At 61.0% G+C, this 23,576-nt stretch overlaps 2 protein-coding genes across 4 annotated transcripts; both read left to right on the forward strand.

Moving 5' to 3' along the window:
* Positions 1-451: 451 nt before the first annotated feature.
* On the forward strand, positions 452-6,439 carry ANKRD35 (ankyrin repeat domain 35). The gene is made up of 12 exons (XM_086768373.1): positions 452-490; positions 1,573-1,703; positions 1,793-1,881; positions 1,980-2,044; positions 2,710-2,767; positions 2,882-2,952; positions 3,036-3,142; positions 3,436-3,536; positions 3,579-5,146; positions 5,974-6,063; positions 6,160-6,225; positions 6,325-6,439. Exons 1-12 carry the CDS (start codon positions 452-454, stop codon positions 6,382-6,384), a joined length of 2,445 nt encoding a protein of 814 aa, XP_086624499.1. The 3' UTR covers positions 6,385-6,439.
* A 974-nt stretch (positions 6,440-7,413) lies between these two features.
* PIAS3 (protein inhibitor of activated STAT 3) lies at positions 7,414-23,271 on the forward strand. Of its 3 annotated transcripts, XM_086768089.1 has the most exons (15): positions 7,414-7,524; positions 8,921-8,969; positions 11,424-11,883; positions 14,674-14,758; positions 15,185-15,235; positions 16,562-16,652; positions 18,051-18,185; positions 18,361-18,466; positions 19,012-19,085; positions 19,557-19,717; positions 20,154-20,290; positions 20,719-20,890; positions 21,204-21,337; positions 22,232-22,269; positions 22,691-23,271. In XM_086768089.1, exons 2-15 carry the CDS (start codon positions 8,955-8,957, stop codon positions 22,946-22,948), a joined length of 1,917 nt encoding a protein of 638 aa, XP_086624215.1. In that variant the 5' UTR covers positions 7,414-7,524; positions 8,921-8,954; the 3' UTR covers positions 22,949-23,271. The 3 variants fall into 3 exon arrangements, with proteins under 3 accessions (XP_086624215.1, XP_086624214.1, XP_086624216.1); XM_086768088.1 differs by lacking the exon at positions 8,921-8,969 and having other exon boundaries at positions 7,442-7,524; XM_086768090.1 differs by lacking the exons at positions 7,414-7,524; positions 8,921-8,969 and adding an exon at positions 9,139-9,208.
* The last annotated feature ends 305 nt before the right edge of the window (positions 23,272-23,576 follow it).

A 23,576-nucleotide genomic window follows, 5' to 3' on the forward strand; every position in this document is an offset into this window, starting at 1 on the left:
CACGTGGGGGTCTCAGCTGTCTGAGCGCATGGGGGTCTCAGCAGTGCACTGAGCATGTGGGGTCTCAGCTGTCTGAGCGTGTGGGGGTCTCAGCCGTGCACTGAGCATGTGGGGTCTCAGCCGTGCACTGAGCACGTGGGGGTCTCAGCGGTGCACTGAGCGCGTGGGGTCTCGGTCTGTCCCCCAGCGTGAGAGCGGTGACGAGTGTCTGCCGTCCTCTCCCTGCCTGGGTGAGCCGAGCGCGTCCGTTCTCAGCTCTTTGCACGGCGCCCGCAGCTGGGGTGCCCGTGGCGGGTGGCGGGGGCCGGGTTTTGGGGAAGACGCGAGCGGGCGCTCCCCGGGGAGGTGACGGGACAAGCCCGGGCTGGGCGTGGGGAGGCGACGGGGCGGAGGACGCGCACCCAAGGCGCCAGCACCCACGCGCCCGCGACGCGGCGGGGGGTCCTGGGCCATGAAGCGGATGTTCTCCTGCTCCAGCTCGCAGGTGGCGGTGAGTCCCGGCCCCCCGCCAATGCGGGGGGGACCCCAGCCCGGCCCGGGCTTTGGGGGACCCCTCCCCAGCGCCGTGGGTGCTGGGGGTGACGCCCAGTCCCCGTGCCCCGCCTGCGCCCATGGGTGCTGCCAGGGTGCCCGGGTGGGGCCAGGGGGGCTGCGGGCCCACTCCTGCCGGCCCCATGTGCCCACTGGTCCTGAGCTGCAGCCGGGGGGTGCTCAGCACCGGCCCTGCCCCGCGCCAGCTGCAATCCCAGTCCCAGCGCCAATCCCAGCCCCAGTGCCGGCTGCAATCCCCATCCCAGCCCCAATCCCAGTCCGGATCCAGCACCAGTGCCGGCTACAATCCCAGTCCTGACCCCAATCCCAGCCCCGATGCCGGCTGCAATCCCAGTCCCAGCCCCAATCCAGCCCCGATGCCGGCTGCAATCCCCGTCTCAGCCCCAATCCAGCCCCGATACTGGCTGCAATCCCAATCCTGGCCCCATTCCCAGCCCTGATGCTGGCTGCAATCCCAGTGCCGGCCCCAGTCCAGCCCCGATGACAGCTGCAATCCCAGTCCTGGCCCCACTCCCAGCCCCAGAGCCAGTTGCGATCCCAGCCCCAATCCCAGCTCTAGCGCCGGCCGCAATCCCAACCCGAGCCCCGTTGCCGACTGCAATCCCAATCCCAATCCCAGCCCCGCTGCCCAGCCCCAATCCCCCAGTTCTTGTCCCCAAACCCGTCCTGGTGCGGGTGCTGCTGCCTGGCCTGGCCCCGGGTCCCGACGCCACTGCCCACCCACGTCCCGCGCAGTGCCGGAGCCCGCCAAACCAGCCGGGCGGGCGCAGGCCGTGACACGCGCGCCAGGCCTCGCCTCGCCTTCCCCGCCCGGGGCCGGCCCGCGCCGGGATTTGGGATCCCCAGCACCCTGTCCCGGGCGCGGGACCCCAACGAGCGGGGAAACTGAGGCACGGGTCCCAAAGGAAGGCTGGGCCCCGCAACGCCACGGCCCCTCTGCTCGGGGAAGGCGCGCCTCGGTTTCCCCGGGGCAGGGGTCCCGTCGCCGCGACCCCCCGCAGCCGCTCGCTGCCCGCGCAGGTGGAGAGCTGGAACAAGCAGGACCAGAAACTTTTGGAAGCGGTGGAGAAAGGCGACGTGGGCAGGGTGTCCGCCCTCGCTTCCCGCAAAACCGCCCGGCCCGCCAAGCTCAACGCCGCCGGACAGTCGGCGTACGTTGGCCGCAGGGGTCCGGGGAGGGCGCGGCAGGGGTCCCTGGGGGGGACGGGGGCGGCGGCAGCCACCTCTCGCCCTCCTCCAGCTTCCACCTGGCCGCATCCAAGGGTCTGACCGAGTGCCTGACGCTGCTGCTGGCCCACGGGGCCCCCGTCAACGAGAAGAACGATGAGGGTAAGGGTCCCCGCGGGGGGATGTCCCCGCGGGGCGGGGGGGGGGGGTTCGGTCTGTCCCCCTCGGGGGTCCGTGCCCAGCCCGCGGGTCTCCGGCAGGCAGCACCGCCCTGCACCTGGCCACCATCGCCTGCCAGCCCCAGTGCGTCAAGGTGCTGCTGCAGGTACCGGCGTGGGGACAGCGGGGACGGGATGGGGTGGGGTGGGGTGGAGATGGGGATGGGGACAGGGACGGGATGGGGATGGGGACAGGGAAGGGGACAGGATGAGGATGGGGAGGGGATGGGGATGGTGACTGGGATGGGGACAAGGACAGGGATGGGAACAGGGATGGAGATGGGATGGGGACAGGGATGGGAATAGGGACTGGGATGGGAATAGGGACTGGGATGAGGATGAAGATGGAGCTGGGGATGGGGAGTGGGATGGGGATGGGGACTGGGACGGGGAGAGATGGGGATGGGGATGCAGAGGGAGCTGAGGATGGAGCCAGGGATGGGGACAAGGACAGGAGCGGGGACAGGGATGGGGATGGGGTCAGGAATGGAGCGGGAGGTGCAGAGGAGGATGAGGATGGAGTGAAGGATGGGGACAGGGATAAGGATGGGGACAGGGATAAGGATGGGGACAGGGATAAGGGATGGGGCTGAGGATGGAGACAGGGACAGAGCTCGGGATGGAAATAGGGACAGAGATAAGAATAAGGGTGGGGACAAGGACAGGGATGGGGACAGGGCTGGGGACAGGGTGAGGACAGGCACGGGGAGGGGGACGGGGAGGGCGCCGTCCCCATCTCAGGGAGGATCCCTGCCCACTGTCTCCCCCCCAGTACGGTGCCAACGAGAGCCACGTGGACCGGCAGAACCGGACGCCCTTGCACTGGGCTGGTGGGTCCCCAGGCCGGGCTGGGACTGGGGGGCGGGGGGCACGGAAGGGCTCTTTTTGGGGGGGGTGGGGGAGGGCCACCCGAGGGACCCCGCGCTGACGCAGGCCCCTTGCAGCCTCCTCGGGCTGCGCCTCCAGCGTCCTGCTGCTCTGCGCCCATGAGGCCGCCCTGGACGTCGCCGATGCCGTGAGTGGGGGCCGGGCTGGCAGGGCGGTGGCGGGGGACGGCGGGGGGCTGACGGCGGCCTCGCCCGTGTCCCCCCACCCCAGCACGGGCGGACCCCCCTGATGCTGGCGGCGCAGGGGAACCACGCTGCCGTCTGCGCCCAGCTCCTGCAGAGAGGGGCCGACCCCCAGCTGGCCGACCAGGACGAGAAGTGAGGATGCGGGGACGGGGGGATATCTGGGGACGCGTGGCCGTGGGGACGGGAGGGACATCTGGGGACATGCGGCCATGGGGATGGGGGGGACATCTGGGGGCGAGTGGCTGGGGGGATGGGGGGACATTTGGGGACGCGTGGCTGTGGGGATGGGGGGGGACATCTGGGGACGCGTGGCCGGGGGGACGGGGGAACATCTAGGGGCGAGTGGGACGCTGGTGGGACATTTGGGGGTGATGGGAGGGGTCACACCACCATGCCACCATGCCACCGCGTCACCGCTCCTGCAGGACCGCCCTGACGCTGGCCCGCGAGCACGGCAGCGCGGAGGCGGCCGAGCTGCTGCGGAGGCACGGGGCCCGCGGCAGAGGTGAGACCCCCGCCCGCCATCGTCCCTGCCTCCCGTCCGGCCTCGCCCGGCTGCTTATTTTAGGGAAAAAGAAAGGGGAAAAAAGGGGATTGTGGCTTTTCCTCCCGGCAGAGAACAGCACCGGCTGCGCCGGGGACCCCGCACCGCAGGTGGGAAACCAGGAAGAGGGGACCCCGGGCAGCGAGAGCGAGGAGGAGGAGGAGGGTGAGGAGGACGAAGAACAGCAGGAGGGGCGCAATGCCTGGCGGGTGCGGCAGCTGCGGGAGCGGCTGGCGAGGAAGACGCGGGAATGCCGGCAGCTGGCGGCCACCGTCACCGGCATCCGGCAGCGGGTGCGGGAGCTGGCGCGGCTCCCGCCCGGACGCGACGCCGGGGCCGGGACGGAGGATGAGGATGGCGCCTGCCTGGCCCTCCTGGCCCAGCACCTGGGGGAGCTGAGGAAGAGAACGACGGCCGAGGAAGAGCTGGACGGAGGGCACCAAACACCGGTGCTGTTCCTCCGCTGGCTAGGGGACGAGTGCGCCAAAATGCGGGCAGCCAAGGCCAGCGCCTTCGCGCAGAGCAAGGCGCTGCGCAAGGAGGTGGAGGACGCCCTGCGGAGCAAGCTGCACTACGAGGTGGTGTCGGCCGACGCCGTGCGGAAAAGCCTGGCGGCCTGGGAGAAGATGGCAGTGGGGCTGGAGCAGGCGCTGAGCCGTGCCGACGAGACCCACGCCGAGATGCTCGAGAGATCCCGCGGCCTCCTGGAAAACCTCCGGCGCGAGCCGGCGCCGCCGCGAGCCGGGACGGCGCCTTCCCGGTGCCCGGCAAACGGCGCGGAGCCGGTTCCGGGCGGGGAGAGCGGAGCGGAGCCGGCGGGAGAGGGTGGGAGAGCGGAGAAGGAGACGCTGGAGCTGAGGGAGAGCAACGGGATGCTGCTGGGGGAGCTGGCCCGGCTGGCGCGCGAGCGGGAGCGGCTGCGGGAGGAGCTGCAGGGGCTGCGGGAGCAGGACCCCGGCACCCACGCGGCGGCGGAAGGTGCCGGAACGGCTGCCTTGGCCCGGGCGCTGGCGGCTGAGCGGGAGGAGACGGCGAGGCTGCGGCGGAGGCTGGCGGGGCAGCGGCGGGAGCTGGCGGCGCTGCGGGATGGGGTGGGCGAGAGGGCGCGGGAAGCGGGCGGCGACGCCGGCGCCAAAATCCTGCGGGAGCTGCACCGCAAGCTGGACGGGCTGGTGAGGTCCCAGCACGAGGCCTTGCAACTCGTTGCAGAGATGGAGGACGACGGCAGCCGCGGGGACGCGGGGAGCGGGCTACTGGGCGAGCTGGAGGAGGCGCTGGGCGAACTCGCGGAGGAGCTGGGGCCGACGCCGAGCCCCCGCGTGCTGTGGCTGCTGGAGCGGCTGGCTGGCACCGCGGCCGCCCTGCGCGGCTGGGAGCTCCCCGGGGAGCGGGCGGCGGCCGACGTGGAGCGCTGGCGGGCGGCGGCAGCAGAGGAGAAGCGGGCAAAGGAGGCGGCGGCGGCGCGAGCGGCCGAGCGGGAGCGGGAGGCACGGGAGCTGCGGGAGACGGCGGAGGGGCTGGAGCGGAGCCTGGGGAGCCTGCGGGCCAGGGCGGGCGAGCTCTCCTGCGCCTGCCGGGACAAGGAGGGCAAGGTGAGGGCCGGGATGGCCCTTCCCATCAGCACCGGCACCGGCCCCACACCCGTCCCGTCGCCATTCCCATCACCGGCACCTTCCCGTCGCCACTTCCTTCCCGTCCCTGTCCCCAATGCCACCATCTTCCCAGCCCCTCCCCGTCCCGTCACCATTTCCTTCCCATCCCTGTCACCATCACCATCTTCCCATCCCCATCCCATCGACATTTCCTTCCCAGCCCTGCCATCTTCCCATCCTTGTCCCCATCACCGTCACCTTCCCATCCCCATTTCCTTCCCATCCTCATCCCCATTTCCTTCCCGTGCCCGTCCGCATCCCCATTGCTGCCATCTTCCCATCCCCACCCCCTTCCCATTGCCATTTCCTTCCCGTCGTCGCCATCTTCCCGTCCCTGTCCGCATCCCGTCCTCATCCCCAGAGCCACCATCTTCCCATCCCCATCCCCATCCCCATTTCCTTCCCATCCCCGTCCCCATTTCCTTCCCATCCTCATTTCCTTCCCATCCCCGTCCCCATTTCCTTCCCATCCCCATTTCCTTCCCACCCCCATCCCCGTCCCATCCCCATTTCCGTCCCGTCCCCGTCCCCGTCGCCGCCGCCTTCCACCCCCATCCCTGTCCCCCCGTCACCCCTCACCCTTTCGCCAGCCCCATGCCCCGGCGGAGCCGTGTTTTGGGGGCGGCCAGGGGTGGCCCAGGACCCCCTTGGGACAACTGGGAGCTTCTTGCCACCCCCCGCAGCCAAACTTTGGGGGGAGGGAGCAGAGGGGGCGTGACGGGGTACCCACCAGCACCCTGAATTTTTCTCCCCCCCCCCCGCCCCAGATGAAGAAGCTGCTGGTGGAGACAGAGAAGCTGTCGGCCGAGGTGCTGGGGCTCCGCGGGGAGAGCGCGCGGCTGCGGCTGCAGCTGGAGGTGGGTGCCGGGCCCCCCACCCCACCCCACCCCGGCGTCACCCCGCTGCCACCCCCTCACCGTCACCGCGCCCCCCACTTCTCCCCCCCCACCCAGGTCCAGGAGAAAAACCACCGGGACGTGGTGGCCGTCTACAGGACCCACCTGCTGAACGCCGCCCAGGTGGGACCCCCCGGCCCCCGCCGCGCGGGGAGGGGACTTTGGGGGGGACGGGAGTGGGCCGGATGCGGCCCCACGGCACAGGCCTGCTGCTCTCCGCAGGGGTTCATGGACGAGGGGGTCCACGCCGCGCTGCTGCGGATCCTGCGCGCCGAGGGGTGAGGGGCGCCAGGGGGCCGGGCCCGTGCCCCACGAGACATTAAACTGGAAAAGCTGTCCGGCCCTGGCCTGCATGCGTCCTTGTCCCCGTCCCCATCCCCTGTCCCCATCCCCTGTCCTTGTCCCACGTCCTCATCCTGTGTCCCCGTCCCGTTGTGTGTCCCCATCCCATGTCCTTGTCCAGTGTCCTTGTCCTGTGTCCCCATCCCGTGTCCCCATCCTCTGTCCCCATCCCATGTCCCCAGCCTGTGTCCTTGTCCCATGTCCCTGTCCCATGTCCCCGTTCTGTGTCCCTATCCTGTCCCCATCCCATGTCCCCAGCCTGTGTCCTTGTCCCATGTCCCTGTCCCATTCCCCGTTCTGTGTCCCTATCCTGTCCCCATCCCATGTCCCCAGCCTGTGTCCTTGTCCCATGTCCCTGTCCCATTCCCCGTTCTGTGTCCCTATCCTGTCCCCATTCCATGTCCTTGTCCCATGTCCCCATCTCCTGTTCCCATGTCCTGTCCCCATCCCGTGTCCCCGTTCTGTGTCCTTGTCCTGTGTCCCCAACCCCTGTCCCCATCCCATGTCCTCGTCCCGTGTCCTTGTCCTATGTCCCCATCCCGTGTCCCCGTCCCATGTCCTTGTCCTGTGTCCCCGTCCCGTGTCCCTGTCCTGTGTCCCCATCCTATGTCCCCATCCCGTGTGTGCCCCCATCCCGTGTCCCCGTCCCATGTCCCCGCCTGTGTTCGTGCACGGGGTGGGGGAGTGGAGGTGGGGGTCCCGGCTGGGGGGTCCTGCCCCACCGGGGTCCTGGGGGGAGGGGGGCGGTTGGTCGGTTGGGGGGCTGGCGGGTGATGGGGTGTGACACCCCCGGGGGGGGGGTCTCGCAGCGCCCAGCGTAGAGCACACCAGTCCCGGGGCCCCGGACAGGACCGGCCCCACTCGGGACACGCTGCCCCGGGGCGTGGCCAAGAAGGGGGTGGGCGTGGCCAAGAGCGGAGCGGGCGTGGCCAACCGGGCGCGGAGTTGCGCGACGCTCCCTGGCCCCGCCCCCCCCGCCCCCCGACTCCGCCGTCCCTGCGGGCGCGGCGCGGCGCGGAGTTTGCTCCGGTCCCTGCGCGGCTGCCATGTCCCAAGATGGCGGAGGCGGCGGAGCTGAAGGTGCGGGGGGACGGGGGGGTTGCGGGGATGGGGCCGGGGCCGGGCAGTGTGGGGCGGACAGGGCTCTGTGGGGCTGGGGTCAGGCAGTGTGGGGCTGACAGGGGTCTGTGGGGCTGAGGGCGTCTGTGGGGCTGGCAGGGGTCTGTGGGGCTGAGGGGTCTGTGGGGCTGGAGCCAGAGCCAAGCAGTGTGGGGCTGACGGGTCTGTGGGGCTGGGGTCGGGCAGTGTGGAGCTGAGGGGGTCTGTGGGGCTGACCGGGGTCTGTGGGGCTGGAGCCAGAGCCAAGCAGTGTGGGGCTGACAGGGGTCTGTGGGGAAGCGGTTAGGGGTCAGGCAGCGTGGGGCTGAGGGGGTCTGTGGGGCTGAGGGGGTCTGTGGGGAAGCAGTTAGGGGTCAGGCAGCGTGGGGCTGAGGGGGTCTGTGGGGCTGGCAGGGGTCTGTGGGGCTGAGGGGGTCTGTGGGGCTGGAGCCAGAGCCAAGCAGTGTGGGGCTGAGGGGGTCTGTGGGGCTGACAGGGGTCTGTGGGGCTCAAGAGTGTGTGAGGCTGGCAGGGGTCTGTGGGGCTGAGGAGTGTGTGGGGCCAGAGGACTAGTACAGGTTGTTGAAGGGGTCTGTGGGGCTGACAGGGTTCTGTGGGGAAGGGATTAGGGGCCAGGCAATATGGGGCTGACAGGGCTCTGTGGGGCTGAGGGGGTCTGTGGGGAAGGAGCCAAGCAGTGTGGGGCTGAGGGGCTTGTGGAACTGGGGCCAGGCAGTGTGGGGCTGAGGGGTCTGTGGGGCTGACAGGGGTCTGTGGGGCTGGGGTCAGGCAGTGTGGAGCTGAGGGGGTCTGTGGGGCTGGCAGGGGTCTGTGGGGAAGTGGTTAGGGGTCAGGCAGTGTGGGGCTGGCAGGGGTCTGTGGGGCTGAGGGGTGTGGCAGCGTGGGGCTGAGGGGAGGTAGGAGAGTGAGGGGGTGCAGGGCGTGTGGGGCTGGGGGTGCAGGGCGTGTGGGGCAGAGGGCTGTGGGGTGGCAGAGCCAGGGGGTAGGGCTGTACCGCGGCGCGGGGCAGCGATGGGCGAAGAGGAGTGGGGAGCGGCTGTGGGGATGCTGGGGTGCACGGGGGGGGGCTGAGGCGAGCCCGGGGGTCCCGGTGGGGGGGGGGGGGGACGGCGAAGGGGCCGGGGTCCCGAGCGCGCGGCGGGGTCCAGAGGTCTGGGGGGGCTTCGCCGTGCAGAGCCGTGGAGGAGAGAGCGGGCAGCCGGAGCGGTTTGGAGCCCCGAAGGGTGCGGGGGGAGGCGGGGGGCGGCTGCGGGGGCAGGTTTGGGGTGCGGAGAGGTGTAACACGGTGGTGCTGCACGGGCGCTCACAGCCGGACGGGGTTTCATCTCCCTCCACTCTCTTCTTCTCGTTTTTTCAGGAGTCAGAGTGTGTCACCCAGCAGACTGTGGAATATGAAATTGCCCCTGGTAACTAACTCCAAAGATGATTTTTTTTTTTCTTTTCTTTTTTTTTTTTTTTGTCTCCCATTCGACATTTCCCCCCCGCAGGCTGCGATGTAGGTCGTAACCGGCTGAGTCCTGCCCCCTTTCCCGTGCGGGGAACAGGGAGCCGTTTGGGAACCGGCACCTTTTCGGCAGCCAAGAACGCAATTCCCCGGAGTCGTATTTGCCCGTGATCTCTCCGGCGGCGCCCTGGCCAAATTTCGGTGCAGCTTTATGGCGTGATCTTTTGCCCTCCCCTAAAACTTACGCACAGCTACAACGGGAGCCCCATCGAGTGGCAAAACATGGAGAAATCAGATCCAAAAATCGTAACTGGGGGGCTTGGGACGGCGCAGGAGTCGAGCTGCGGCCGTAACCCTGCGACGCGGGGGCCTGGCTTAGCAATCGGTGAAGCCGAGCGCGACCCGGGGCGAAGCGTTTGTGACCTTTCCCGCTCCCTCTGCGGATAAATCCCCGCCGAGGAATTGCGGTTTAAGTCTAGCCGCAGCTTAGCGCGCGGTTTACGTCTCCGGGCTTTGGCCCCCCAGGGGGACGCCGGCCCCTTTCGGAGGAGCTCGGCGTGGATTCGAGGCCGCTGGGGTTGATTTTTGAGTCCCTGCTCCCTTCCCCTCGTCCATCTCCGCTGCCCCCCATTCAGGTTTCCTCGCCAGGCGTTCGGTTAAGCTTTTTTTTTTTTCTTCCCCCTCTGCGTCTCGTTGCAAAAGCAAGGCGAGCCAGGTTGAAAACGAAATGATTTCTCCTTACAAAGCCTGTCGCTGGTTCGGGACGCTTTCCTTTATTTAAAAGCCCGAGCGGCGAGAAGAGGTTTGTCCGGCAGCGGCACGATCGCGCTCGAGTCTGCTGCGGAGCCCAGGCCTCAGGTGCCCTCCGGGAGCAACAAAGAGAGGATTTTTGGTTTGTTTTTTTTTTTCCGACGCTCCGTGCAGGCACCGGAGAGGCACGGGGGGAGATGAGAGCCCGCAGCTGCTGCAGCGGTGGTGACACAGCCATCCTATGGCACAAACACCAGGTTTTTTAAATTTTTTTTTTATTATTATTATTTTTTTTTAACGATAAATGTGCATCTCGTGCTGGTGAGCCGTGCTACACCGATCTCCTGCCGGTTGAAGGCCGCTGGTCCGGAGGGTTTGTGGGAATTGCGGATGCGGGAAGGGGTCGGTTCCGTGACGATGGCTGTCAGAAAAGGGGAGGGATGAACACTGGGGGAATGAGAGGCGTTAAAACAGACACTGCCAGAGCTGGGAGACCCCAAGCTGAGCTTTTTCCTCTTAATTTCCTGCTCCTGACGGATTCTCCTGGCTCCGAAAAGGGGGGAAAAAAAGAAAAAGAATCAAGTTAATCGTTTTTTTTTTTTTCTTAAACGTGCTGCCCGGCAAAGGTAACAGCCAAGCCTGCGGGGTCTGACGTGCGTTTGTCTAGAAGAAATCTTCGTCTGACGCTGCGTCTGCTCTGCCGTGGAGCCCGCGTGGCACTTTTTGTCATGAGAGGAGCTGGCTTGGATGGCTTTACCAAACTCTTCCCTGTTTTTTTGGTTTATTTTTATGGTTTTGGGTTTTTTTTTTTCCCCACCGGGAAGCGGAACATCTGTCACGTCGCCCTCCTGAGAGGCTGCGATTTTGGCGCGCGGGGAAGGCCGTCGTAATAGGGCGAATTAAAACAGCCTTAAGCCCCTCAGCGCCTAGCGCAGAGCCAATTAATGCTCTAATAGGCTTGACTTGTGGGTCGGGGAGGCGCGCCTCTTAATTTGGGATTTGTAAGCAACTCTGGAAGACGTGGGCTGTAAGACGTAAGGGCGAGACGTTCCTTTCGGAGGAGAACGGCTCCCTCGGGTTTGAGAGTCAATCCGAACGCAAAATATTCCTTCTGTTAAAACAACGAGGTTTCGGCTGTCGTGGAGGCTCTCTGCGGGGAGGCAGGTTGATAAGCGATGCCGGGGTGGTGCTTCACGGATGTTTTTCCCTAGTTGCAGCCTTCCTCGTTACCGACCTGTGTCTGCTTTCAGATTGGGTGGCTGCTGCGTCTCCGTTAAGAAACATTGGGCCAAAACCGGGCGTTCCCAAAGTGTAGTTTTTGAAATAAAAGGATAAAAACTGAAAACCTCCGCCGTCGCGCTGGGGCTTGGCCTTCCTAAGCCAGGCCTGAAAACGGGAAACGGCTCGGGCGTCCGACAAATCGGGGAGTAAATCCGACCTTTGGCATTTCCAGATCCAAGCCAAAAAGCATCAAAAAGTAAAACCAAACCTCAGTATTCCCAATTCTGCTGCTGAAGAGCTGTTGATGGCCAGGACGGGGGAACTTCAGGCTTGACAGTGTCTCTTTTAGGGCCTCCACACCTTCCCTGGTGAGCCTTGGCTTGGTTTTTGGGTTGTATCTGCTCGCACAGCGCTGGTAACGGTGGTTGTTTTATTTTTCTTGCAGCACATGGTTACGAGCTTTAGGGTGTCAGAGCTACAAGTTCTCTTGGGCTTTGCTGGAAGGAACAAAAGCGGAAGGAAGCACGAACTTCTCACGAAGGCCTTACAGCTGCTGAAGTGCGGCTGCAGCCCGGCTGTCCAGATGAAAATTAAAGAGCTCTACCGGCGGAGGTTCCCCAGGAAGATCTTAACCCCTTCGGATTTGTCAATGCTCCACGTCCAGGCCGGGCAGCTGCCCTCAGCCGCCGCCCTGACGCAGGGCACGGTGTGTCACCTGCCCTATGACCACAGCTCCACCGCCGTGCCACCGGCCCTGCTGCCACCGGCGCCCGCGCTGGGGCCCAAGCGCGAGGCGGACGTCCGGCACTTGTCGCCGCCCGTCCACCCTGTCCACCCCGACGTCAAGATGAAGAGGCTGCCCTTCTACGATGTTTACGATGAGTTGATAAAGCCCACCACGTTAGGTAGGTTGGAAACCCCGCACTCCTCGTTGTTCTCTAGAGGCTCCTCTGGTTTGCTCGGCAGAGCAGCGAGTGTCAGCGTGGATCCCAAAGGCTGACGCCCAGCTGGAAGTGGGAGTTCATGGAATCACGGAACAGTTTGGGTGGGAAGGGAGCGTTCAAGCCCACCCAGCCCAACCCCCCTGCCAGGAGCAGGGACATCTCCAACCAGATCAGGGTGCTCAGAGCCCCGGCCAACCTGGCCTGGGATGTTTCCAGGGATGGGGCATCCACCGCCTCGCTGGGCAACCTGGGCCAGCGCTCCGCCACCCTCAGCGTCAAAAATTTCTCCTGTCTCATCTGAATCTCCCCTCTTTTAGTTTAAAACCGCTTGTCCTGTTGCTACAGGCCCTCCTAAAAGTCTGTCCCCATCTTTCTTCTGAGCCCCCTTTACGCATGGGAAGGCCTCAAGGTCCCCCCAGAGCCCCCTCTTCTCCAGGCTGAACGCCCCCACTCCTCTCCGCAGAGTGGTTCCAGCCCTCGGATCGATTGGGCCGGTAACTCCCAACTTGTCCGGGCTGCCAGAAATTGAAGCTTTTAGTTCTTTGTGTCCTGAGCTGGGAGGTTTTCACCGGTCCATCGGCATTTGGGTCCTGATCCCGAGAGAATAAAACCAGGGATAAATCGGCACGAGCTCCCTCACTGAACAAATTGGGGAGTTAATCAGGAAAAGTGGTTTATCTTTGCCAACAATCAGTGTTCCAGCTTCCAGGAAAATCCTCCGCCGCCTTTCAGTCTTAATTCTGCCGTAACGATTAACAAAATCTTCCGGTGTATGAAATTAATGAATGGTTTGTGCGTCGCGGTCTAGCTCGACGGCGGCAAATACGAGAGGAGGTCGGATGAGAAAACTCGCCGTTGGGCAGGAAGCAAACGGCGAATTTGAAGAGGAGCAGAAACGGGGTGCGGCGAGAGGGTGAAGCCACGCGTTCCTCCCCACGGCGCGGGGGGGCCGAGCGCTCCTTTGCGTCCCCGTTCGTCAAACAGGGGAAAAGAAAACGCTGGGTTTTGCCTGATTCCAGGAAAATTGCTGGTGGGGAGGCGTAGGGGACAGAGTTAGCCCGGGAATTGCTGGTGGCTTTGGAAGCGCGGCTGCCCTCGTGGTGATTTGAGCCCTTGAAGAAGCAGGGAGGTTTTTTTCTGGTTTTTAGCATCAGTTTTAAGTTGTATTTTTACTTGAGGCTGAGCCCTTCGGGCTGGATCCACCCATCTTGTGCCTTTTAAATGGTTTTCGCTTGGATCCAGGGTTGTTTTCCCTCCCCGTGAGCACAGATCAGTACGTCTGCGCTCCGGCCAGAGCCCGCGCGCTTTTTTGGGGGGTTCGGTTTGTTACTGTTTTGCTAAAAATTGCCTTTTCTGAGGTTTGGCTTTGGTCAGCCTCTCAGAACCTGTGGTTAAGCCTCTTCCCTGAAATGGGATACTTGCCTTGCAAAAGAAATTATTATTTTTCTTTTTTTTTTTTTTTTTTTCCTCTCCCCTGATAAAACTCTCTTACTTGAGAGAGTTTTTATGCAACTCCTAGGGGATTGCAGACTTTTTTTTCTTTTTATTTTCGGCTTCTGGTGGTTTGCGTCCTCCCTTTAGCCGTGTCAACATCCCCTCCCCATCCTTTTATTTTAGTTAGGCGGCGTAATTTGTCCTACGTAGCCAGCCGAGAAGGCCACAGTGTCAGAAAAACGACAAAAATAAGGAAAAGTTGGAAGAAATAATGGAAACGGGGATGGGCAGGGTGGTGACGGGTGAGGATGGCGACGCGGGGGTTAATGGTGAAGTCTCCTGGTCCCTGCCTCGAGGAGGACCCGATTTTGTCATCGAGCGGCGAAAGGCTCCCGCAGAAAGTCCGAAGATGGTCAAAATTCCGCTGAATTTCTCCGCTCCGGCCTGCCAGCCTGTCGCTGAAGATCTGGCAGGTCATCCGCCAGGAAGCACGGGGCCTCGCGTTCCTCGCATTCCTGAGCTGCAGGAGGCTGGAGAAGCAAAACCCCTCGCCCAGCTGAGGAATCCGCGCTTGAATGCGCTTTTTGGGGAGGCCAGCGCGAGGGCGTCCCTTGGCCGCGAGGACGGAGCTCGCCTTCTCCTCTGGTCGCCTGGGACGGTCACGCTGTGAGCTCCTCGCAAGCGTCACCGAGCTCCTTGAAATAAATGAAGGCTCAAAACGTGAGATTCACACCGGCATGTGCCGCTGCGATGTCCTCGGCTTTGTTTTCTCTCGAGCCGGGGTGTAAAAATGAGCGCAGGAGGGGCCGGATCGGCTCTTTGCAAATGATATCGCCTCGCAGCGTCAGTGGTACTCATCCTAGGGTGCCGCTCCTCTGCAAATATTAATAAATCCCCTCAGGGCTCTTGTGAGGGGGGCAGGCACCTGCCAGTTTTGCCGAGGCAGAAGCTCAGGCGCAAAAGGAGTCATTTGGTTCAGGTCGGGGTGAGAGAGGGGGAAATCCCACTTTATTTTCACACGCGTCTCGCACCAAGCGTTTCACCGTGCTCGCCGCTAACCTTCCCTTAAAATTCTTTATTCTCCCGTTACGTGGGTTTCTCTGTGTGTGTTTATTTTTAATCAGGGGCCTGGCTGGTTTTCTCCACGCGCCCGAGGAGAAAATGTTCCAGAACCCCAGTAATTATATAATTTCTGGGGCGGTGGATGGCCTCGGGCATTTTAGCGGGTGCTGTCCTGCGTTCGTGACGAGCCTGGGTGCCTGCCGGGGTGAGAATGACCTCACGATGACTGGATTTGTCTTCAATTCTCCTTTTCAGCCTCAACGAACAGCCAACGGTTTGAAGAAGCTCACTTCACCTTTGCTCTGACCCCTCAGCAAGTTCAACAGATCCTCACCTCCCGGTAAGCGAATCGGGGTCGGGCTGGGCAGGAGGAAGGGCTGAATCTTCAACAAGTCGCCTTTCCCCGCTCCGGCGCGGTACAGGAGAATAAAACGCCAAATTGGGCGTAAAAAGGGGAAATTCCTTGACATCAGCGGGGCCGTGCTGCCTACAACCGTTGAGGAAAGCCTGCGGGGTGGGATTGTTGCATGGAAGAGAGAAAACGCGGCAACTGGGATAAAAACGTGCGAGTCCATCCCGAAATCTAGGACTACCCTCCACCCGTGCCTGCGAACACAAGCGCTTGTTTGCCGTTGCGGGTCTGCTGCCGGCGTTACGTCGTTCAAACTCGGCAGTGCCAAAAAGTTTTAATTTTTTTTTCCTTTTCCCACCACTCTTCTCTTCGATGGGCTTTTGCTTTACGTTTCTGTTTTTTTTTCCATTGCAGGGACATCTTACCGGGCGCCAAGTGCGATTACACCATACAGGTGCAATTAAGGTAAGCTCGTGTCTTTTTGACGAACTTATTACATCCCGTTCACCGAGCCAGCGCCTCGGTGTTCATTTATCTTTGATTTTGGTGAATCGCGCTGTTAGCGCCGGACTTGGTTTGGAGTGGCGTGCCGGATTGCTCAGAGGGAAGTTAAAATGGTTGCCGCTGCGCTCTGAATGCCGGTTTCTCTCCGGGAGCCAGGATTTCTCTCCGGGAGCCAGGGTTTCTCTCCGGGAGCCGGCCCCCGGTAACCCCTGCCGTGCCACGCCGAACCAGGAGGGTCGTTCTGGCGCAGGCAGCGGGGCCTTGCCCACAAGTTTTCTCAATTTTAAATGTAGTAAAATTGAATCTTTTTCAGAATTTTGCACACTTACTTCCAACTGGCTTCTTTCTCCTCCCCGTTTTAATTATTTGCCGGTTTGCAGATTCATTGCGAAAGGCGGAACGAGGCGCAGAAGCTACATTGCCTAAAAATTTGAGCGTTTTTTTTAATATTCACCCAGCGACGGCTCGTGAAAAGGCAAGACGTCACCCTCTGATCCTTGCAGTCCGCGCCGGGGTGCTTATTTAAGCGCCCGCCCGCGCTGTCCTGCGCCACTGAACGGGAACTGAGGAGGCTCTTGCCCGACGTTCCGCCCTCGGCAGGGTTAAAAAATGTGAAATTTTATTATCTGGGGTTTGAACTTGGCAAAGAGACAGAGGAAAAAAAGAAAAAAAAAAAGTTATGAGGGGTTTAGGGCTTTAGTTGTGGTACCTGGAGCCCACGTGCATGGTTTTGAAGGACGGTTTCGGCGTCCGTGGCTCTTGCTGTGGTTTGGACCTTGGGGATGGAACGGAGTCTACCGAACAGTCCACGAGGAAAATTTCAGGAGCCTCCCGGGGTATCCAGAGCGCGTCCCTTCACCCGAGGGAGTGAACCCTTACTCAGCAACCGAGCGCTGGAGTTAAAACCCACGGTGGGATCGGTTCTCCCCTCCTGCTGCTGTGCTTCAGCATGCGTGGTATTCCCGCGTTCCCAGGCAAGAAAAACGATTTAACTCTCAATTTTATCCTGTTTTTTTTTTTTTTTTTTTTTTTTTTGCGCAAGCAGAGAGAGGTTAAAAACAATAAGATGGGATTTATTTTCCAGTAACCGGTCTGTCCTGCCACAAGATTCACTGCGGGACAAACACAACCTTTTAGTTCCTCAGGTGCTTGCCTTGGGGTTCTGCTCGGAAAATGTTTTTTCTCTTTTTTTTTTTTTTTTAAAGGGAAGTTTGGCTGCTGGGTTTGTTTTGGTTTTTTTTGCCAGCGTCACCACTCACTTGCCAGTTTCTCCCTCCTGCTTTTTAGGTTTTGCTTGTGTGAAACCAGCTGTCCCCAAGAAGATTACTTCCCTCCTAATTTATTTGTCAAGGTCAACGGAAAACTCTGTCCCCTGCCTGTGAGTAAATCTTATTTCTTCTTAAGATGTCGTGGGCTGAAGCACGCCCTTTCGCGCAGCTGCGGCTCCCAGTGAGCGCGGTGGGCTTGTGTTTTCCGGGGATTACGGGCTGACTGGAAGCAACGGTGTGGCCGGAGCGCAAAGCTGATTTTGTGTTCCAGGGCCGTGGCCAAAGCTGCTCGTTGATTCAAGGAGCGTGGGCTTAAAGTCAAAGACTACGCAAACTTCGGGCCTGGTTTTTTTTCTGTTGTTGTTGTTTTTTTTTTTTTCTTTACCAGCATATTCCCTCTTGGTTTTTTGAGATAATAAAAACACAGAGTAAAGTCTGAGCTTAGAGGAATAACGGCACCGCCTTTAGCTTATCACACTGCGGGAAAACTCGGATGCTCCCCCCCCCAGGGCTGGGGTCCTTTGTGTCCAAATAAAACAAATAGTGCTTGCCCCAGCTCCCAGCCCGAAAGGGCTGCGATTCAGCGTCGCCCCTCGGACGGGGAGCGGCGGTTTGACGCTCGTAGGCCGGCTCCCGTCACCTGTCCCACGCTGGCTTCGCGCCGCCGTAGCTGGCGCTTTTTGCCATCGGAGCTGCAGAGCAGCCTCTGGCGCTCTGCCGAGCCGCTCCCTTAACATTCGAAGAGATTTGCATTTTTTTCCTCGGATGTTCTGGCTGGGTTTGGCCGAGACGATTAGCAACCTGTTTTTTTTTTTAGAAAGGAAAGAAAAGAAAAAAAAAAAAAAGAGGGAGAGGTCATTTCTGGCCCGGTGGGGCAGGAAGAAGGAAGCGCTTGTGAGATGCGGACGAGGTTTCTTGCGTTCGCTTGGATGAGTCACGTGCAGCTGAGCAGCTCCACCGGAACGCTGGGGGTTTTTTTTTTTGTTTTTTTTTTTTTTGTTTTAATTTGCTTCTGAAAGCGATGGGTGGCTGCTGAATCAGTCGCAGGGTGACTGAGGGCGACGGAGAAGGGCGGCGTGCCTCTCCCTGAATTACAGAAAGGGCTGGACAGGGGGATGGGTTTCTAATCGAGTTGGAATGTGGATCTAACGAAGCAAAAATGAGATCCATGTGCGATTTGTCGTGGGATGTAATTTTTCAGCTTCCCAGCCTCGCTGAACTGGGTTTGGCTTTTAATTCAGTGCCGTTTGCGCACGACGCGCCCCGGACCGACAGCTCTGTTTGTGGAGGGGTTCGGCTTGCGGTGGGATGCCGGCGTGCTCGTCAGCGTGAGGGTGTTAGGGGAGCCTCTGTTCTCCGTTTATTGACGTTGAGGAATAATAACGTCCTGAGGTTCCAGAGAAAGTCTCATACAGGCTCTGAAGAGATCGGATCTGTAGGGTCTTGCGCGTGGCCTTGCGCCTCGGAGAGAACTGAGCGTGTAGCAGGTGATCTTTCTTTCTCTGCAGGGTTATCTCCCGCCCACAAAAAATGGCGCGGAGCCGAAACGGCCCAGCCGCCCCGTCAACATCACTCCGTTGGCGCGGCTTTCGGCCACCGTCCCAAACACGGTCGTAGTGAACTGGTCCTCGGAGTTCGGCAGGGTGAGTGAGGCCAAAGCCGTTTCCCGTTCACCGCAGCTCCGTAATTACCGGTTGTTTGCAGCCCGCGGTCTGAATCGAGATCGTTTTTGCGGTCACGCCAAGCTGCGCGGCAGAGCAGAGCCCTCTCCTTTCCGGGTTTTTTTAGGTCTCAGCAGTGCCAACTTCTTTTCGACAGAACTACTCTGTGTCGGTGTACCTGGTGAAGCAGCTGACGTCGGTGACGCTGCTGCAGAAGCTGAGAGCCAAGGGCATCCGAAATCCAGACCACTCGCGAGCCCTCAGTAAGTACGCGCCGTGAAGCGTCACCGTGCTCCAGCTGACCCCGGGCCGAGCCTGGCGAGACAGAGCAGGTCGGGATTAGCGAGCGAGGGCGGCGCAGGGGGCGTCTGTGCGGCCCTTTGCACGAGCCCACGCGCGCTTGCCGAGTCCTGTCGGTGAGAATTTGACGGGAAGGTAAGGATTGTGGAGACCGTGGATTATTTTTCAGCAGTTCCATTCAACGCAGCTCTAAATCAAACCGTTCCTCAGCTCGCCGCGTGTCTCTGTCACAATACTTCCAAAACATCTGTCCTGCGAGCAGCAGTGGGAGTGGCGCCGTTGCTGCACACCCTCAAATTTGTCTCCCTTTCCCTACAGCCAAATGTCTCCCCTGCATGGTCGCGCTTACAAGCAGGCTGTAAAATTTTTAAGGACCGTCTCTTTGCGCTGCGTATTTGGGTAGTAAGCGTCGTGGTGCCAATTAAATATTACACCTGTACGTATTTACGCCTGTAAAAAGAAGGAGGATGCTGACAGGAGACCTTTTTTTCCCCTCCTCTTCTTTCAGTCAAAGAAAAACTAACAGCAGATCCTGACAGTGAGATAGCTACAACGAGCTTACGGGTTTCCCTGATGTGTCCAGTAGGTTCCTACGTTTTGGGTTTTTTTTTTTTTTTGTTCATTTTTCTTGGACAGGCCTTTGCGAACGGCTCCCCGCTTTGCCTTACCCTTGCGTAGGAACGCTTCGGAGGGAGAGGAGAGCTAACGCTGCTGCAGCCTCGCTTGTGTTGGGAAGTCAGCTTTGATTCCTAATAAAAGCAGAACTGCTTGCTTTCTGTTGACCCAGTCCTTGTCTTCCGCCTCCGCTGTTAGCACGTCTCCGAGGTGGAAGCGAGCTTAAAAACGAAAGAGGAAGGCAGAAATACCCTCAGGAAAGCTTGTCTTCTCTCGCATGTTAATTCTTCACTGACATTTAGTTTAAGCTCGCGTTAAACACGCTGGAGGGCAGGGGAGAAAAGGGAATAAACGGGGAATAACGGCGCTGGCTTTGCTCGGTGCCGCGAGAGGCGGTTTGAACAAAACCAGCTTCCTTCCTCCGTCCTTGTCCTGCAGCTGGGGAAGATGAGGCTGATCGTGCCCTGCCGAGCCATCACGTGCAGCCACCTCCAGTGCTTCGACGCGGCGCTCTACCTTCAGATGAACGAGAAGAAACCCACCTGGACCTGTCCTGTGTGCGACAAGAAAGCCCCGTACGACAACCTGATAATCGACGGGTGAGCAGAGCAGCTTCTTACGCGGTCTTTAGCCTGGATAAAGCTTTTCTTTTGAGGCTTATCCTCTAATGCTGGCATACGCAGACGAGTCACAGCCTCGAATAACTTAAAAATCTGATTTTCATTCCCTAAACTGCTTTGATGCCAATCTTGGAGAGATTTCTCCCCGAGAACAAGAAGCCTTTGTCAAAATATTGGCTTCCTTGCTGGCAGCCTCTGCAGAGGCAGTAATGAGGGAACCCGCTTACCGGGGTTGGAACGGAGCCCTCCTGTGCACGCCGAGCAGCCCATCCTAAAACTGAACTCGCAGGTGATGCTGGCACCGTAATTCTTCCCCTGAGCGCCGTCCGTCCCCCGTCGTTTCTGCCCGTCCGCGTGTTTGTGCGCCGCTCCTTGCAGCGTGGGCTCTCCCCAGCCTGTGCTCTCACCCCGGCAGGTTGTTCGTGGAAATCCTCAACTCCTGCACGGACTGCGATGAGATACAGTTCATGGAGGACGGCTCCTGGTGCCCCATGAAGCCCAGGAAGGAGAACCAGGAGGTGTGCCAGACGTCTGCGTTCAGTGGGATCGAGGGTACGGGAGCTACGCTCACCAACTCTTGGTTTTTTTGGGTTTGTTTTTTTTTGCCAAAGCAACATTTAGACTTGCAATTTTCACACTTCCAAAGCAACACTCGGGGCGTTTCAGATGCCATCTGGGAGCCGGTATTTGGGATCACGCTGAAATACCAGGAGCGTGACAGGCACTTTGCCCATCACTGGGGAGTAAGTGCTAGGAAAAAAAAAAAAAAAAAACCCAACAAAAAAATAAATGCAGGTTCCTCTTGAAACTGCAGCGTGAATTCCAGGTGGGCTGTGGAGACCCGTGGGGCTGGGACAGGGTTTGATGGGAGCCGTTCAGAAGTCAGAGTGTGTGGCGGAGTTGGAGTGCTGGTAGAGGCGCTGGCGTTCCACTCATCTCCGTTTCGGCAGCTGGAGCTGACGGCTGGCTTTCCTCTGCAGCCGGCTGCCTTTACACCGTCAGCTCCGAGGGCAAGAACTCTTTGGAGGGCAAAAAAAAAGTGGAGGTTATCGATCTCACTCTGGAGAGCTCGTCGGATGAGGAGGAGCCGCCTGCCAAGAAGCAGTGCCCGGTGTCCGGCGTGGTTCTTCCGACTGCACCCCTGCCCAAGGGGTAAGGCAGGAACCCGGCCCCCGCCCCCGGCTTTGCCGGGCTTTGGCTTCCTTGGCTCCCTGCTCTCTGCTTGCTCCCTCTCCGGAACGCCGGTGCCGGCGCGGTAAGCAGATCCGAGGCCGCTCTGTCCCCGGGAAGCGCTGCTGCTGCGTTCCGTGCCGGGTCAGGGTGAGGTGCGGCGTCTCTCTGAGCAGGGAGGAAGGGGGGCTTGGTTTGGCCGTAGCTGCGGTAGCGTCGGGGGTTTTTTATTTCGGTGACGGAGGAGTTTTCCCCAGCTCCCGTTAAGGTTCGTCGGCTCTGCGTTCTGTTTCAGGGTGCTGAGCATCGATCACCAGCCGGCTTCCGTGCTGCGCAGTCCTCCCGCCGCAGCCGTTGGCAGCGACTACCTCTCCAGCCTCCCCGTCCCCGACTACCACCCTTCCTACCAGGCGCCCTCCGAGCTTCAAGGTAACGGCCAAGGCCCCCCAGCAGCCGTTGTCGCGTACGCAGGGTTGTACCGGTTTCCCAGGCTGGTGGTGACAGCCCCGGCCCTCTCTCCCGTGGAGCTGCGGCCTTCGGGTCTCTCTTGGGGCACGCGTCGTCCCTCCTGGCCCATGCAGACCAGAGCGGGTATTTTTGAGCGGTGGCGCTCGCCGGCGCAGCGCAGAAGAGGGAAGAAGGAAACTGAAGTGCCTCCCTCCCGGGGCACGAGGCCGGGGAGTGTTCTCTAGCGGCTTGCAGGCAGGATCCTGGCTGACGGGGCAGCTTGAATTCGGGTTCTAGAGATCGCAGGTGGGAGCGACGCAGGTTTCGGCCGGTCAGGGTGTCCCAGCGTTGCCACGGAGTGAGGCTGTGACTTCCTCTCACAGGCTCTTCTTGTTCCTGGCTGGGTCAGCAGCGGACACCTGGAAGTTCCCTGTCCTGCGTGCGGTTCAGGCGTCCCTGGGGCCGGATCCGATGCACGCGCAGTTGCCGTGGGTTGGTTTGGTCCAGACCCCGAAGCGGCTTTTGCCGTGTGGCGGCGTCGCCAGCCCGGTCGGGGCCGTGCCGACCCAGCCCTTTGCGGTTTGCTGAGCTTTTTGGAACTCGGTTTGGGTGCCAGGCCCCAGGGTGGCTCTGGAGAAGCGAAATTGAATTCTCCCTGTGCTGTTTTCCTTGCTGGGGCCACGCGGTGAGTTACAGCGGGGCAGAAGGAGCAGGGCCGGAGTTCGGGATGCAGCTGGAGCTGACGGGGCTGTGGTGTGCGGTACCGGGAGGCAGGCTGACCCGTCTGGCTCTTCATCAGCGCCGTTTGCGTCCCCGTCCTGCCCAGGAATTTATTCACCGCCCAGAGATTTATTTTTCCCCTTTTTATTTTTCTAGGTCTGGATTTGTTTTCCTTCCTTCAAAGTGAAAATCAGGTAAGTTTGGGGGTTTTGTTTCTTTTTTTTTTTTTTTTTTTCCCTTTTCTCCTTGCCAAATCTGCAGACTCCCTCTTCGCTCGGCCAGCCTTCCTCTTCCTCTGCAAGAACTGCCATGGCGGGGTGGCAGCTCTGCGGTTCCCCGGCAGCACCCGACACCGCAGGGAGACGCCGCTCTGCCCCGCGGCTGCGGGAGCCCCGGGCTCTCTCCTCTCTTTTGCCCTGCCTGCTTTCTGGCATCGGCCTCGCCGAGGCAAATTCGGAACGGCCAGCGGCTCGGTGGCTCGGGGCGGTCGTGGTCAACCAGGGAGCTTGGCGATCCCGGCGCGACCTCTCCTCTCTGCGGGCACGCACGCAGCTGCGTGGGAGCGGGGTTCTGCGGCTCTGGGAGCTGACGAGCGCTTTTCCTTCGCTTTGGCAGCATTACAGCCCTTCCGTGATCACCTCCCTGGACGAGCAGGACGCGCTCGGCCATTTCTTCCAGTACCGAAGCGCCTCGGGCCATTTTATCGACGTGAATCCCCTGGCCCCGGCGCTGGCGGGATCGCACGGCGCCGGCGCCCGCGTCAGCAGCATCGTCTCCACCGGCTCGCTGCGGGAGAGCCACGCGCACCACGGGACGATGAGCGGCGGCGCGGCGCTGCCGGCCCGTAGGCCGGACATCATCTCCCTGGACTGAGGCCGGTATTCCCTCTCCCGGGAACGGGAGGCGCGGGCGCGTTTCCAGTCGCTGCCTTAGGATCGGGAAGGACCTGACCAAGGACCCTTGGGCCGCCTGCCCCCGCGCTGGTGGTTTCCAGTCCTCCCGTGTCGGGAAGGCCGCGTCCCGCCCTCCCCAAAACACCCCGCCGACCATCCCGCGCGAGGCTGGGGCTGCCTGCCGAGCCCCGCATGGAAATCATTCCGCAATTTTGATGGAAGAAGGCGGCGGGGGGCTGGGGCGAATGGAGCGACCCAGGTTGTAATTACAACGTTTTGGGTTTTTTTGTTGGTTTTTTTTTTGTTTGTTTTTTAAAAAAAGGAATTTGTTTCCCTCCTTTTAAACCTTTCCAGCGCGTAGAGCGAACAGATGATCTCTATTTTCAGCTTCTAGCTTTTGTATGTAGAAAACTCCAAAGGTTTCCCGGTTCCTGGATCTCCGGGAGGACTCGGGGAAGGTTGCGTCGTCCCTGGGACGGCGCGCGGCCCGTTGCACAGATAATTTATGTATTTAAACGGCTGCGTTAGCCGCTAACCCCGACAGCCACGCACCAGCGACAGGCACAGGGGTGCTGCGGCTCCGCAGAGCTGTCGCGTGTAGCACGTTT

This window comes from Chlamydotis macqueenii, chromosome 28 (genome assembly GCF_036417535.1).
Source record: "Chlamydotis macqueenii isolate bChlMac1 chromosome 28, bChlMac1.mat, whole genome shotgun sequence".
NCBI lineage: Eukaryota > Metazoa > Chordata > Aves > Otidiformes > Otididae > Chlamydotis > Chlamydotis macqueenii.

Bases quoted from the DNA above. Each gene is read 5' to 3' on its own strand.
- ANKRD35 (XM_086768373.1), top strand. From the start codon at position 452: ATGAAGCGGATGTTCTCCTGCTCCAGCTCGCAGGTGGCG. The intron at 491-1,572 runs GTGAGTCCCGGC...CTGCCCGCGCAG, and splicing joins GCTCCAGCTCGCAGGTGGCG to GTGGAGAGCTGGAACAAGCA. The intron at 3,143-3,435 runs GTGAGGATGCGG...CCGCTCCTGCAG, and splicing joins CTGGCCGACCAGGACGAGAA to GACCGCCCTGACGCTGGCCC.
- PIAS3 (XM_086768088.1), top strand. From the start codon at position 7,501: ATGGCGGAGGCGGCGGAGCTGAAG. The intron at 11,884-14,673 runs GTAGGTTGGAAA...TCTCCTTTTCAG, and splicing joins GATAAAGCCCACCACGTTAG to CCTCAACGAACAGCCAACGG. The intron at 20,291-20,718 runs GTACGGGAGCTA...TTTCCTCTGCAG, and splicing joins TGCGTTCAGTGGGATCGAGG to CCGGCTGCCTTTACACCGTC.